The following is a 13,247-nucleotide window of genomic DNA, read 5'->3' on the forward strand; positions in this document are numbered from 1 at the left end:
TGAGGGTTGCTGTGAGGGGCGGAAAAGGCTGACGGCAAACCTAGCTCCCTCCTGCTTCCCTCTCCTTCCTCCTCTGCTCCTTGCCAGGCCTCAGTTTCTCCCACAGAGAATTCGGAAGGCCTCTCGCCTGAAGCCACGCCCACACTGGACACCTTCGAGGTACAAACCTGGACAATTATAGGTTGACTAGGTGTCTCGTAGGTGTCGCTGCTGGGGTGGAAAGGACCACGCCTCCTCTTGTATTCTGCCCGTCCGCTCAGGAGGGTTCTTGTTAACAAGGCAGAGTGATCTGCCTCGTTAACCTGGGCCTGGCTGGCTGCTCCGACCCGCCGTCCTGACCGTCCACCCAGCGCTGTGCAGAGGACGCGGGAGCTGGCCCCGGCATGGCAGGTGAGTGGGCAGGGCCTGGGGCCTTGGGGCACAAGGGCCCCTGAGAGGAGCTTCAGGAAAGGGGGTGTCTGTGGAAAAAAACTTTGATCATTGATTCTTGGGATTTTTGATCTGCATGATCCCTGAGCTGTTCCCTCAAGTTCATGAGAACATGGAGGCCAGAGACAGAGTCGGCCCCAAGCTACCCAGCAGAGCCCTTCCTGGGCTGGGCCAGGCCTTCCTCACCCACCTTGCTGGGCCAGAGGCAGGGGGAGAAGAAAGGGGAGAGTAGAAGAAGCGAAATCTTCTCACACCCCGTGTGACATGGATCCAGAAACATTTCTGGGCAGAGTTGGGGACTGTGGGCTGTCTGCAGAGAAAAGAGGGGCCCCCTGAGCTCCATCCTCTTCCAATTCCCACCCGAGGACTCCAGCACGAGAGCAGTTCTGTGTGGCGTGGAAGAGAGCTGTGACCTTGAACTCTCAGGAGAATTTGCCCTTGGTGCCTCACTGTAAAATGGAGATTATAATACAAATCACCTCGCAAGCCTGCTGTAAGGAAGTGAGACCAAGTGTGGGCCCTCAATGTAGACAGTACACTTAGAAAATGTACCTCCCGCCCTGGCAGGTTTTGGCTTAGCAGTTAGCGTGTCAGCCCTCGGACCAGAGAGTCGAGGGTTCGATTCCAGTCAAGGGCACGTACCTCGGTTGCAGTTTGTCCCCGGCCCTGGCCTGGGTTGTTAGGCAGGCAGCCCGTTGATGTGTCTCTCTCACATAGATGTTCCTCTCTCTCTCTCTCTCTCGCTCTCTCTCTCTCTCCCCCTCCACTCTATCTGAAGATATTTGAAAAAAATATCCTCGGGTAAGGGTTTTAAAAAAAGAAGAAAGAAAATGTGCCCCGCCCTGTGCCCCCCCTCCCACCATGGGAACTTGTCTGTTAGTTAACAATTATTATTTTATACCAACTCTGTGGTAGCAGCTGGGTCCAGTGATGAGCAGGTGGCAGAAGCAGGGGTCCTACTCTCACAGGTTTTAAAGGATTTTCTAATTCTATGCCTCCTGTTTTCAAACGTTCAGCATCATGACAATTATATGAGTCAACTCTTGTTTATTTTTTGACTTTCAAAGGCAGGTGTTTTAATTTCCTTGCCGTATTTGAATTTCCTCTTCTAACTCTCCCCTGGCAGTTACAAACATCGCTGCATCCTGGGCCCTTCTGGCTCTTGGGACGGGTCTGCTGCCTGAGCACCAGGCCCCCCACCCCCGCCCACTCCCCGTGCTACAGTCTCCAGAGCTGGGGTGGGTTCTCGCTGTTAGCCCTGCTTTCCTGGGGACTACCTTTGCTTCTTTCAGGATTTGCTTTTCAGGGCTCACCTAGAAGTCCTTTTCCTGAGCAGCCTTAAATGTGACCAAGTTTAATAGCTGAAAAAGGATCCTTCTAGGAGAAAATTCAGCAATGAGGGTTCCAGGGTCAGGTCTGTTACTAATTTGCTGGGTGACCATTCTTCTCTCTGAACTTCGATTTCTCCATCTGTAAAGCATCAGGGTTAGCTCCTTCACATCCGATTACTCGTTAGGCTGAATCCAATCCCCCAGTCTTCTGGGACTTCCTGGCTTCTTGGGGACCCCCTCTCAGAGCAGTAGACCAAGTCTGCTCTGCAGTCTGTGCGTGGACGACAGACGGGATCCTGGATGGACAGTGTGTGGCCTGCATGCCGCTCCCCCCTCCCCTCCCTCCCGCTGTCCACGCAGACATCACCAGTTGACTCCAGAGCTCTTCCCTGTGGAGCCTGATGTGGCCCTGGCATTCTCCCCAACATAATGCAAGTCGTCCCTACCACTTATTCAGTGCTAGTCATTGAAATGAGACACTTTAGCCACTGTTGAATTATACCGATCTTTTGGCTCAGAAAGTCTGACTCAAGAATACTCTCTGCAGGGTTGGTTCTGACTGGAACATTGGGTTGGAGGGGATGTGCCACTGCTTACTGGCGAGAGAGGCCAGGAGCTTCCAACAAGACCAGGAAGAAAAGGGAGCTTGGGCAGTGGCCCCGGGTGACTCCCCAGTTAATCGTTTAGCTATGGAGATCAGGTGCCCATGATGCACATTAAGGATAGGATCATAATGGGACCCATTAAAAACCAATTACGTGGAGTCCAGAGTCTGGGAGGTGTTGCTGGCTTCAGCAAAGCCTCCTGGGCTCAGGCCCACTGGGTGAGCCCAGCCTGGGCTCGGGCTGGGACCGGGATCTGGGGAGAAGAGCATCATCAGCTCCTTGGTGTCACTCAAGGGCAGGAGGAAGACCAGAGCTAGGGCTGGGGGTGGGAGGTCACCTTCTGCACACAGACCCTTACTGCCAGCTAGGACTCTTTCTTAGGCTGATCTCTGGGGGACCTGTTGAGCAGGTGAGCTAGAGAGAGGATGAGGTTGGTAGGGATTGGGGCGTGGGAAGAAGCGGGAGGGAGGGTCAGACTGTGAGGGACCTTGAATGCCAGACTGATGGTTGTGGGTTTGCTGACTCTTGAGCAGGGAAAAGGACATGCCGAGTGCCGCACAGTGAGAAAAGTCTCTTCCCTTGGCTGAGTCTCACTCCGTGTCTCCATAGTAATGTGATAGGAAGGATTGAAATGGAGGAGCTGAAGATGTTCTGAGGCTACTGGGGCCAATCAGTAATTTAAGCAAGAGGTGGAGAGGGGAGAGTAAAAAGAAAAACAATGTGTGTAGGAATTGGGCGGGGAGAACCAAAGAGATGGGAGGAGATTAGGGGCGACGAGGAGGCGATAGTGGGAAAACCCCACTATGGACCTCATCACTGCAGACCAGCACTGTGCTAAGTATCTTGTAGGTAAGGAGCCCACTCACCCTGCTTGACGCTTGCCGTGCTAGGTTCATTCATGGCTTCTCCTTTTGCTCTCAGAATTTCCAGATTTAGGTGACACCTTTTCTTATTACCTTATTTACAGTCATTACCTCATCCTCCCCAAAACTCTATGAGGGAGGTATTATTATTTCCACTTTTCAGGGAAGGAAATCTGGACCTCAGAGAGGTCCATTAACTTATTCAGAGCCACACAGCCGGTAAGTGGGAGATTCAGGATGGCAGTGATTGGCAGAACACTGGGATGGCAGCCAGGAGTTCTTATGCAAATACTGATGATACTACGATTAATAACACGTTCATAATAGGTGCCAGTATTGTTCTAACTACTGTGTATTAAGTATTTCGTTTAATCTTCACAACTCAAGGAGGCAGCTACTATCATCCCCATTTTCACCAAAAGACTAAGGTTCAGAGAGGTTTGGTCACATGCCTCAGGTCACACAGCCCACAAGAGGCAAAGTCTGCATTTGAACGCAAATGTGCGCCTCTGAAACTGGCCTCCTAATTGCCGTGCAGAGGAAGGAAGGCCAAGAGAAGAAGGAGGGAGAGAGACAGGTCAGAGGGCAGCGAAGCTGGGGGGGCCGGGAGGCTTGGGGTGACAGGGTAGGTGGAGCGAATGCTCCACAGCATCCTTCTCTCTGTCTGGTGGGCACAGCCCCAGGCCTGGGGTCCTTGAGCTCAAGGCTGGGAGCTCACCCCGCATATCCCAGGGTGGCGGCCTGGGGACTGACAACATGTCATCTACCCTGTCCTCAGGGCCTCAGGTGCACTGTCAACCGGGGGGTCCCAGATGGATGCTGGGACCCCTCTCCTGGCCCACCGAGGTGCTGAGTGACGACAGAGTCAGCACAGTCTGCAGGCAAGGCAGGTGTGGAGAGGCGTCCTGGGGGTATCGCAGCCACTCCATTCGGCAAGTCACCGACTATCCAAACCCTAAGGCTCCTGGGTCACCTCATAGATTAGAAAACTGAGGATCAGAGAGAAGCCAGTCAGCCTGAGCCCCACAGGGAGCCCGTGGCAGGTTGGCCTGCCTGGACACACTGCCACCTGCTGGACCGTGATTGTGGGAGGGAGGAAGTCCAAAGGAAGGGCAGGTTGCGGAATGTGACAGTCTGAGTGTGAGGGATTATGGGTGGGTGGAGTGGCTGCAGCGTGAGTGCTGATCCTTGAGGACGTGCCCAGAAACTGGTAGGCATGAGCTCCCCTTTTCACGCCCTCATCCTGCCAAGGGACAGGGAGGGACGTTCACCCATTCATCCAATCAATGTTCTCTGAGCGTCTACTGTGCCCTGGGTCCTGAGCCTCCTGAGCCAGGCTCTAACAACCCAGAAAGAGCGAGACCCAGGCCTCGCCTTCAGGAGGCTGCCGGTCCAGTGGGGAAGAGAGACATGTAAGCAGTGAACTAGAACCTGGCTCCCTTGGTGTTGACTGGGGACAACCAGATAGCCTCAGAGAGCAGAGCCTGAGCTGAGCACATGGAGGGGGCGATATCGAGTTGATTATGGTAGGGGGTCTGGACCCTGGCCTTGAGCTGCCCTACATGTGGGCTCCCCTCCCCGGTGCCCATGAGTCCCCATGAGGCTGAGAGGACGCTGGCTAGGGCAGAGTTGGCTGTCATCACCAGAATAGTTGCTTTTCCCCTGCAGGATCCTGGTCTGAGTATCAGCCCACAAATGCCAGGTTCTAGGGGGTGTGATGCTGAGGAGCACCGATGACTTAGAACCAAAGGAACAGCTCTGGGGACAGGTCACATGGAGACCAGCGCAGCTGCCTCCTGGGATAAGACGGGGGTAGTGTTGGTGGGGTGGCTGGCCGGGGTTTCTCAGTAATAGCTCTGCAAAATTATTAAGGGGCAAAGAAACAGGTGCGTTTCTTCTGTGGCAATAACAGAAGGGCAGAGTGGGGACATATGGAGACAAATAGAACAAGAAAAAAAGACCTTGGTTTAGCAGAAAGAAGGACTTTTGAATATCTGGGTGGGAGGAGCTGCCTCTCAGAGCCATGCAAGCTAGAACCATGATCAAGTATCCACTGAGAACCTGACCCCAGGCAGGAAGTTACAAGGGAGGTGATCTTTGAGAAGCAGGGTTAATGATGATAATGGCGGTTCTGACTCATCCTGCCCCTCTTACCCCCTGTGACGAGGCTTCAGATGCCCAGAGCGCCGTGGGGGCTGGTTTGGACTGTGAGGGGGGAGGGGAAAGCCGAGGCAGAATTCTCGGGGCGTGAACCCATGGCACAGGGTCCAGGAACCCTCCTCACCTCCTAAACCCCTTGCCCCCTTGTAAGCCCCCTGGGGCATGCCAAGGTTGAGTTAATTACAACTTAATAACCTCACCCTGTGCTCCTGACTCATCCCCCAAAAAGAAAAGAAATTGCATCTTGTTCTGGCCTGCCCAACATAAGTTGTGGCCTGTCTTCGTAGGCTTCAGCTTCAATGTGCAATCAGACAAAAAGTCCCTTCCTTCCCATCTCTGGGTCTTAGTTTCTGCCAATAAAATGGAGACCTCGGCTTCTAATGGTCCTTCCAGCTCTGCGCTATTATTAGATTAGCCAATCCTACATACAAGGTAAGTGGGGTTCTTGCCTATGTTTTCAGACTAAACGGAGGCCACCTGAGATCAAAGTTCTGTGACTTGAAAGGTCTCTTCTCGCCCAAGAACTTGGTGAGAATTGGCAAGCCAATGGGAAAGTCCCCTGCCATTGTTGTTCCAGCTCTTGCCACACAGAGGCACTGTTGAACAGGGGTACGGCACAGTCCTTGCTCACCCACCACAGTGGTGCTTCTAGGAGTCCCCAAGCTTGGGACACATGGGTCAGCTGTGTAAATTTCTATTTGTGTGTTCAGTCATTATCCCCAAATCATGATGCCAGGCTAAGTCTTCCAGCCCAAGCTAAGCCAGAACTAGCCTTTTACGAGAATCTCAGGCCTGAGTAATGAGACTAGCACCTGCCCTGGCCAGTTTGGCTCAGCGGTTAGAGCGTCGGCCTGCAGTCCAGAGAGACCCGGGTTTGGTTCCCGCTAAGGGCATGTACCTCGGTTACAGTTTGCCCCCGGCCCTGGTTGGGTTGTGCGGGTGGCAGCCACTCGATGTGTCCCTTTCACGTCAATGTTTCTCTTCCTCTCTCTCCCTCCCACTCTATCTGCACAAAAAATGGAAAAATGTCCTCGGGTGAGGATAAAAAAAAAAAAAGAATCTAGCACCAGCCCACTCCTCAAGAGTAGAGACCAGTTAGAAGGCTTTCACAGTCTAGACAAGAGAGACGTCAGTAGCTTGGCCTAGGGTGGCAATGGAAACAGACAGGAGGATGGGTTCGAGCAGGTTTTGGAGGTGGTGTTATGTCAACTTGATGATGGACTGGAGGAATATGAGAGAAAAGGGGAATCAAAGAAGATCGCTTGGTTTGTCCCTGAGCCCCAGAACAGATGGGATGCCATCCACCAAGATGGGAGAGCAGAAGCTCAGGGGTGGGGCAGAGAAGAAATCAAGAGTTCAGCATGTTAGGCTGGATTTGCCTGGAAGACCACCAAATGGAGACTTCAGGTAGATGGCTGAATATATTGTTTGGATTTCAAAGAGAAAGTCAGAGTGGAGGTATCAACTTGGGTGGTAACAGCAGCACACCTCTATCAAGACAACTTTATTTTATCAAAAAATTTCCAGCAATAATGAAGCTCCAAAGGCAAGAGTTGAAGGGGCCCCATTCTTTTCTCCCTAAGATGCTTCTTATACCCACATCAGAGGATATTGCCTGACTTGTAGTAAGTATTACATGTGTTAGCTATTCATCTTATTATTCCTATTATCATGGTTGGGGGCAGGGTGGCTTTCACATTACATGGGACAGCCTTACCCAGCCTCCAAGGTTGAGTTAAATATTGGAAAGAAGAGCTGAATGTTATTATTGAGGAAGGGTCCTGAAGAATTATGTAGACACCAGAGTTTCATGTTGAAAAGTTCAATCTACATGAATCAACAACCCAAACTTGGATACAAAAGACATTTCACATTGACTGATACTACTTAAATCAAATTAAATCTAACTTTGAGTTCTGATTTGCAAATTTCATCCCAGTTATTATTAGGGCTCCCTCCATGTGTCAGTTATCTATTGCGGTGTAACAAACCACCCCAACACTTAGAGGCCTACAACAGCAATCATTCTCTCTCACATGAACCTGCCATTCGAGTGGAGCTCAGTGGAGACAGCTTGTCTCTGCTTCATTTGGTGTCCAGTGGGGCTGGAGGATTTGCTTGCAAGATGACTCATTCCTCTTGCTTCCAAGTTGGTGCCAGCTACTGCCGGGAGCTCAGCAGGCTGTGGGTTGGAGGCCTTGGTCCCTCTCCATGTGGACTTCTCCACAGGCCATTTGGCTTTTTCATGGCATGGCACTGGGTTCCAAGATCATGCAATTCCAGGGAACCAAACAGAAGCTATATTAGGTTTAATGACTTAGACTTGGAAGTCACAAAGTGTCATTCTGTTCTAGCCACAATTCCTCCCAGAGTCAGCAGGAAGAGAATGAACGTCATAGTGTAAGAAAAGTATGTGGATGCAGATATTACTGCAACCATCTTTAAAAAACACAATCTGTCACTCTCCTAACCAAAAATTTATACGGAGGTTCTAGAGTCTTTAAAAAGCCAAACACTTTGGCCAGCTCTCTCCAAACACTTGCCAGATAAGCCATTGCTCTGATATGCACGGACCAGGTCCGTGTTGTGTTTTTAGAGCCTTGGTTTTCTGGGGTTTTGACTCCTGCGGGGTCAAAGGTAATGGCAGCATAGCCTCGAGGTTCCAAACAAGCGCAGACTCAGGAGCCAGATTCCCAGCTGCATCATTTACAGGCTGTGTGACTCGGCGCCTCGGTTTCTCCATTTGTGAAGTTGGAATAAGAATAGTATTCCATTCCATGGTTTATGAAGATTAAATGAGCTGATATTTATAAAATATTTAGGAAAATGGTTGGTTCGTAGGCAGTTTCATTAAATAGTCCAGTCAAGAATCACTGGGCACTTACTGTATACTGGGCACCAAATATAACAGAGCCAAGAGCCCCAGGGCAGGTACCCTTGGGCAGGGAATACTTGGTATCAGTGGTTCTCAAGCAGATTGTATTTCACATCAAAATATATCTCACCCTGGCCAGTTTGGCTTGGCAGTTAGAGCACTGGCCCACGAACCAAAGAGTCTTGCGTTTGCTTCTGGCTAAGGGCACATATCTCGGTTGCGGTTCATCCCCGGCCGCCGTCCCAGTTGGGGTTGTGCAGGAGGCCACCAACTGATGTGTCTCTCTCACATCAATGTTTCTCTCTCTCTCTTTCTTCCTCCCATTCTATCTGAAGATAAATGGAAAAAATATCCTCAGGTGAGGATTAAAAAATATATATATAAATATATATATAAGTATACATATATATACACATATATAAATATATATATGTATTTTTTTACATATATATAATCTAACCCAGCCAGTGTGACTCAGTGGCTAAGCATCGACCCATGCACCAAGAGGTCGTCAGTTTGATTCCAGGTCAGGGCACATGCCCAGGTTGTGGATCAAATCCCCAGTGGGGGGAGCATACAGGAGGCGGCCAATCGATGTTCTCTCTCATTGATGTTTCTATCTCTCCTTCCCTCTCCCCTCCTCTCTCTAAAATCAATAAAAAAAATTTTTTTTTAAATATATCTCATCTCACATGTTCTTCTTACACTGTGACACTGACCCATTGTCATCGGGGTCGGGGGGTGGGAGTTGCTTCTCCTTAAAAGTGCCAGAACTCTAACTCCCTGACCGACAGCATGCAGCAGAAGTGACGGAGTGTACACCTGCGGTAGGTCATGAAAGGGACTGCAGCTTTCGCCTTGGTCTCTTGATCACTTGATCGGGGGAACCAGGTGCCATGCTGGGAGGATACTTTCCAAGGCTTGCCCTTGATGTCTTAGATCTACCTGCTCTTTTGCTGGCCTGGCAACCTCCTGGCGGGGGGGCTAATGTATACGTCACAGCAGCTGAGCCTGCAGCACCCTGCACAAGGCCTGACACCTGAATGAATGAACACTGAAGTAGATGGAAGAGGATGCTTGGGTTGAGGCTGGATATGCCACCCACCTCTCCCCTGGAGACACCCCATCCAGTTCAAGACAGTCAAAACGCCACCTCCTCAAGCAAGCCTTGCTTGTCACCCTGCAGACCAGGCCAGGCCCCTCTTTCACATCTTCTTTCAGCTCCTGTGCTTTGCCTTGACAGTGTGTATCAGAAGACTAGTTAATATTTGTGGACTCGCCTATTTAGGCGTCACCCTGGCTCGTCTGGAATATAAAACTCTTGTTCTCGGGGCTCCAGATGACAAGGAATCATCCCCCACATTCCCTCCAGGAGGTGTTATTATTCCCACTCTACAGCAGGGTAAATGGAGCACAGAGAGATTGAGCAGAAGGTAGTTTAACCAGTAGATGACAAAGTCAGGACGTGAACGATCCCAAAGGCTGTGCTCACAAGCACTGAGCCCCACCGTGTGTCCCTCCAGAGCAAACCCACATCTGTCGTGTTCACCAGTATCTCCAGGGCCCGTCTGGCACAGACAATGCACAGCCAGGCCCCATACTTGCAGACTCCGCATTTGCAAGGTGGCCGCCTCGCTGAAATTTATTTCAGCTCCGTGTCAGTACTCCTGTGGCTTTCCTGTCCCTCACAGCCACGTGCAGCCGGCTGGAACACGGCGTCGCCTGTTCGCCTGTCCCCCACTGAAGTGGGGAAAGGTGACGCTCCATCATCTTACTTCTGCTCTCGCACTAAAAGCCAGTGTTCCTTTGCAGTCTATTTAATGCCATGTTTTATGATTTCTGCATTTTTGTCTTTTTTGTTTGTTTGTTTTTTTGTTGTTTGACTGTTTAAAATGGCCCCAGCGTGGTGCTGAAGTGCCACCTAGTGCTCCTGCGCACAGGAGGCCGCGACGTGCCTTACGGAGAAAACGTGTCAGACGCGCTTCGTTCAGGCGTGAGATAGAATGCTGTCGTCCATGAGTTTAATGTTAATGAATCAGCAGTATGTTAAATCAGGAACACACAAAACAAGGGGATGTATTGATCCGTTGATGAAAAAATTGTGATCAGAGGCTCACAGGAACCTAGCCCTGGACTTTCCCTAGAAGCCATGGTCCAGACTCAGCAATGCGGTGTTTGCAGAGCCTTTCTGAACGTAACTACCACCAATAACCAGGATCCACTGTATGGGATAAATAGCGGCTGCATGAGCACGTGACTGACAGGTTGCAGCAGACGGAGGGCATGGATGAGAGACGTGCCGGGGCTTGGCCTCACCTCCCTGTCCTCTCCTTGCTCAGGGGTCAGAGTCACCGAGGTGGACTGGCAGTGGCCAAGGAATGGTGCGGCCCACCACACCCAGGAGTACCCCTGCCCAGAGCTGGTGGTTCGCAGGGGCCAGATGTTCACCTTCACACTAGAGCTGAACTGTCCGCTGGACAGCAAGGACACCCTCGTCTTCACGGTGGAGACAGGTACCTGGCTCACCAGCAACCTCCATGGGGCCGCCATCGGAAACGCTTATCTTGTGACCAGTGACCTGAGACCCTGTAAGCCCAGATTTGGAGGGAATCCAATCCCTGTAGCTGGGCCGAATCCTGGAAGTTTTTGGTGACAGCTTTGAGGGGGTGGCTGCCAGAGGCGGTGGGACAGACAGGACTACCACGCAGGAATCCTGGGGCTACCAAGGAATCCGGGGCTCTGGAGGGTACGGGAGATCAGCAGGTGCTTTTCAGTCCACGCTTTTCAAGTCTGGCCAGACAAACGGCAGATTTGGTCTCAAAGGCTCCTGTCACTTTCTCTCCGATCCAGGAGGTGGGTGGGGGCGGGACAGCTGAGTTCCCACCCGCCGCTGGCCCACTCGTGTCTTGGGCAGGTCCTTCCCCGCGGCAGGTCCTTCCCCGCGGCATGTCCGGGCAGCTGGGAGCGAAGACCCACTTGCGGGCCAGCAGCTTCTCTGCTTCCCTGGAACGGGGTGTCCCGGGGAAGACTAGGTCTCCCGACCCCGCTCTCCTCCAGGCCCCCAGGCTTCCGAGGCTCTCCGCACCAAAGCTGTGTTCCAGACGTCGACGCCGGAGGTGCGAGACGCCTGGACAGCAGTGAAGGAGGCTCAGAAGGAGAACACGGTGACCATCAGTGTTGTCAGCCCTCCTGATGCCGTCATTGGCCGCTACCGGCTGAGCACCAGGCTGGCCTCTCGCCGCAAACACAGTGACCGGAAGCTGGGCGAGTTTGTTCTCCTTTTCAATCCATGGTGCCCAGGTAGGAGCTGCCAAGTCCAAGGCAGAGGTTTCCCTGGAAGCTGTCCTAGAGGAGGGCCTGCCCTCGGGGGAGGGCTGGGAGGCAGGTTAGTGGACAGGGAGGTGAATGCCAAGAGCTTGGTGAGAGCCAGGCCTGGCAGAGGGGCACCAGGCAGAGGCACCTGGTAGCAGGTGCTCCATGGGAGCCTGTGCGGCGGGGCCAGAATGGTGGCTTCTGGTGTGCAGAGGCCAGTGGGCAGGGCTGGGCCTGATGGCGGGAGAGGCCCAGGTCTGGGTCAGAGCTGGGCCTTAGCCATCAGATAGCCTTGGTTCAATGCCAGCTCTGCTGTTGCTTCCTTCTAGGAGTCTGTTTTCTCATCCGTAAAATGGGAATAACAGTGCCTACCTCTTAGGGCCACGGTGAGAATTCATAGCACTAATGCTTGCAATGTACAAAGCACATCATAGTGGGTACTGGGGTCGGTATTCTTATTATTATTTAAGAAATACAAGGCTGCTGTTGGCACCAGCAGGGTCAGCCAAAGGCATCAGGACTCAAAATCCCTCAGTCGTGGGCTGTGATGGGGTTGGTCACTGCCTGGGGACAGACCAGCCAGGGGGAACGGAGCTTGGCCTACAGGCAGCCTGGGAGCCCGTGGCCTCCCCTGCCACGGTCAGTCCCCCAGCACCGTCCTGCAGCTGATCCCTGAGGTGGCCCCTTGACTACTGCTTTTCAGAGGACGACGTGTTTCTGGCCTCAGAGGAGGAGAGACAGGAATACGTGCTCAATGACAGCGGGATCATCTTCCGAGGCGTGGAGAAGCGCATCCGAGCCCAAGGCTGGAACTTCGGGCAGGTCTCCAGGGGCACAGGCCAGAAGGGGGACGAGGGCTGGGCATGCGGAAACTCAGCCCAGGAGCCCTTTTGTCTGCTCACAAGCTGTCTGCTCTGGAGCAAATTCATTCATTCAGTCATCTGCTATTAGTTGGATCCGGGCCTGCTCTGGGTCCTTGGGAAGGCAAAATGCTTTGGCTATGATTTGGGTCAGTTCTGCTACAGAAAGGTAAATAGCTTAGATCAACAGTTCTCAGTCTCAAGACTGCATCAGCACCACAGGGAGGGCTCCTGAAAACACGCAGGTGGCTGGGCGCCACCCCCAGACTGGCTGATTCATAGGGTGGGGGCTGAGAATCTGCTTTTTTTTTTAAATCCTCACCCGAGGATATTTTTTTATTTATCTTCAGATAGAGTGGGAAGGAGAGCGAGAGAGAGAGAGAGAGAGAGAGAGAGAGAGAGAGAGAGAGAGAAATATCGATGTGAGAGAGACACATAGATTAGTTGCCTCCTGCATGACCCTGACCAGGGCCAGGGACCAAACCACAACCAAGGTACATGCCCTTGACCGGAATCGAACCCACGACTCTTTGGTCCACGGGCTGACGCTCCAACGGCTGAGCCAAACCAGCCAGGGCGAGAATTTGCATTTCTAGCAAGTTCCCCCACGGTAACTTTGCTGCTGATCTGGGGCCACACTTGCGAGCCGCAGGCTCAGATAGAGACAATACAAGGGGCGACGGGCAGAGGAAAGTCAGGGTAGCAGAGATGGGAGCAGAGGAGGTTCAGAAGAGCATGAAAGAAAATGGCACCTCAGGGACTGTGGAAGGCTTCATGGTGTTGGGCCGGGTATCCAAAGTTGGGCGGGATCC

At 52.2% G+C, this 13,247-nt stretch overlaps 1 protein-coding gene across 1 annotated transcript in view; it reads left to right on the forward strand.

Annotated features, from left to right (window-relative positions):
- Positions 1-383: 383 nt before the first annotated feature.
- TGM6 (transglutaminase 6) overlaps positions 384-13,247 on the forward strand; it is a 32,940-nt gene continuing 20,076 nt past the window's right edge. Inside the window, exons 1-4 of the mRNA XM_036244759.1 lie at positions 384-390; positions 10,603-10,776; positions 11,321-11,563; positions 12,279-12,397. Coding sequence (XP_036100652.1) covers positions 384-390; positions 10,603-10,776; positions 11,321-11,563; positions 12,279-12,397 — 543 coding nt within the window. The remainder of the gene's footprint in view (positions 391-10,602; positions 10,777-11,320; positions 11,564-12,278; positions 12,398-13,247) is intronic.

The sequence above is a fragment of the Molossus molossus genome, unplaced genomic scaffold (genome assembly GCF_014108415.1).
Source record: "Molossus molossus isolate mMolMol1 unplaced genomic scaffold, mMolMol1.p scaffold_m16_p_6, whole genome shotgun sequence".
In the NCBI taxonomy this organism is placed as follows: domain Eukaryota; kingdom Metazoa; phylum Chordata; class Mammalia; order Chiroptera; family Molossidae; genus Molossus; species Molossus molossus.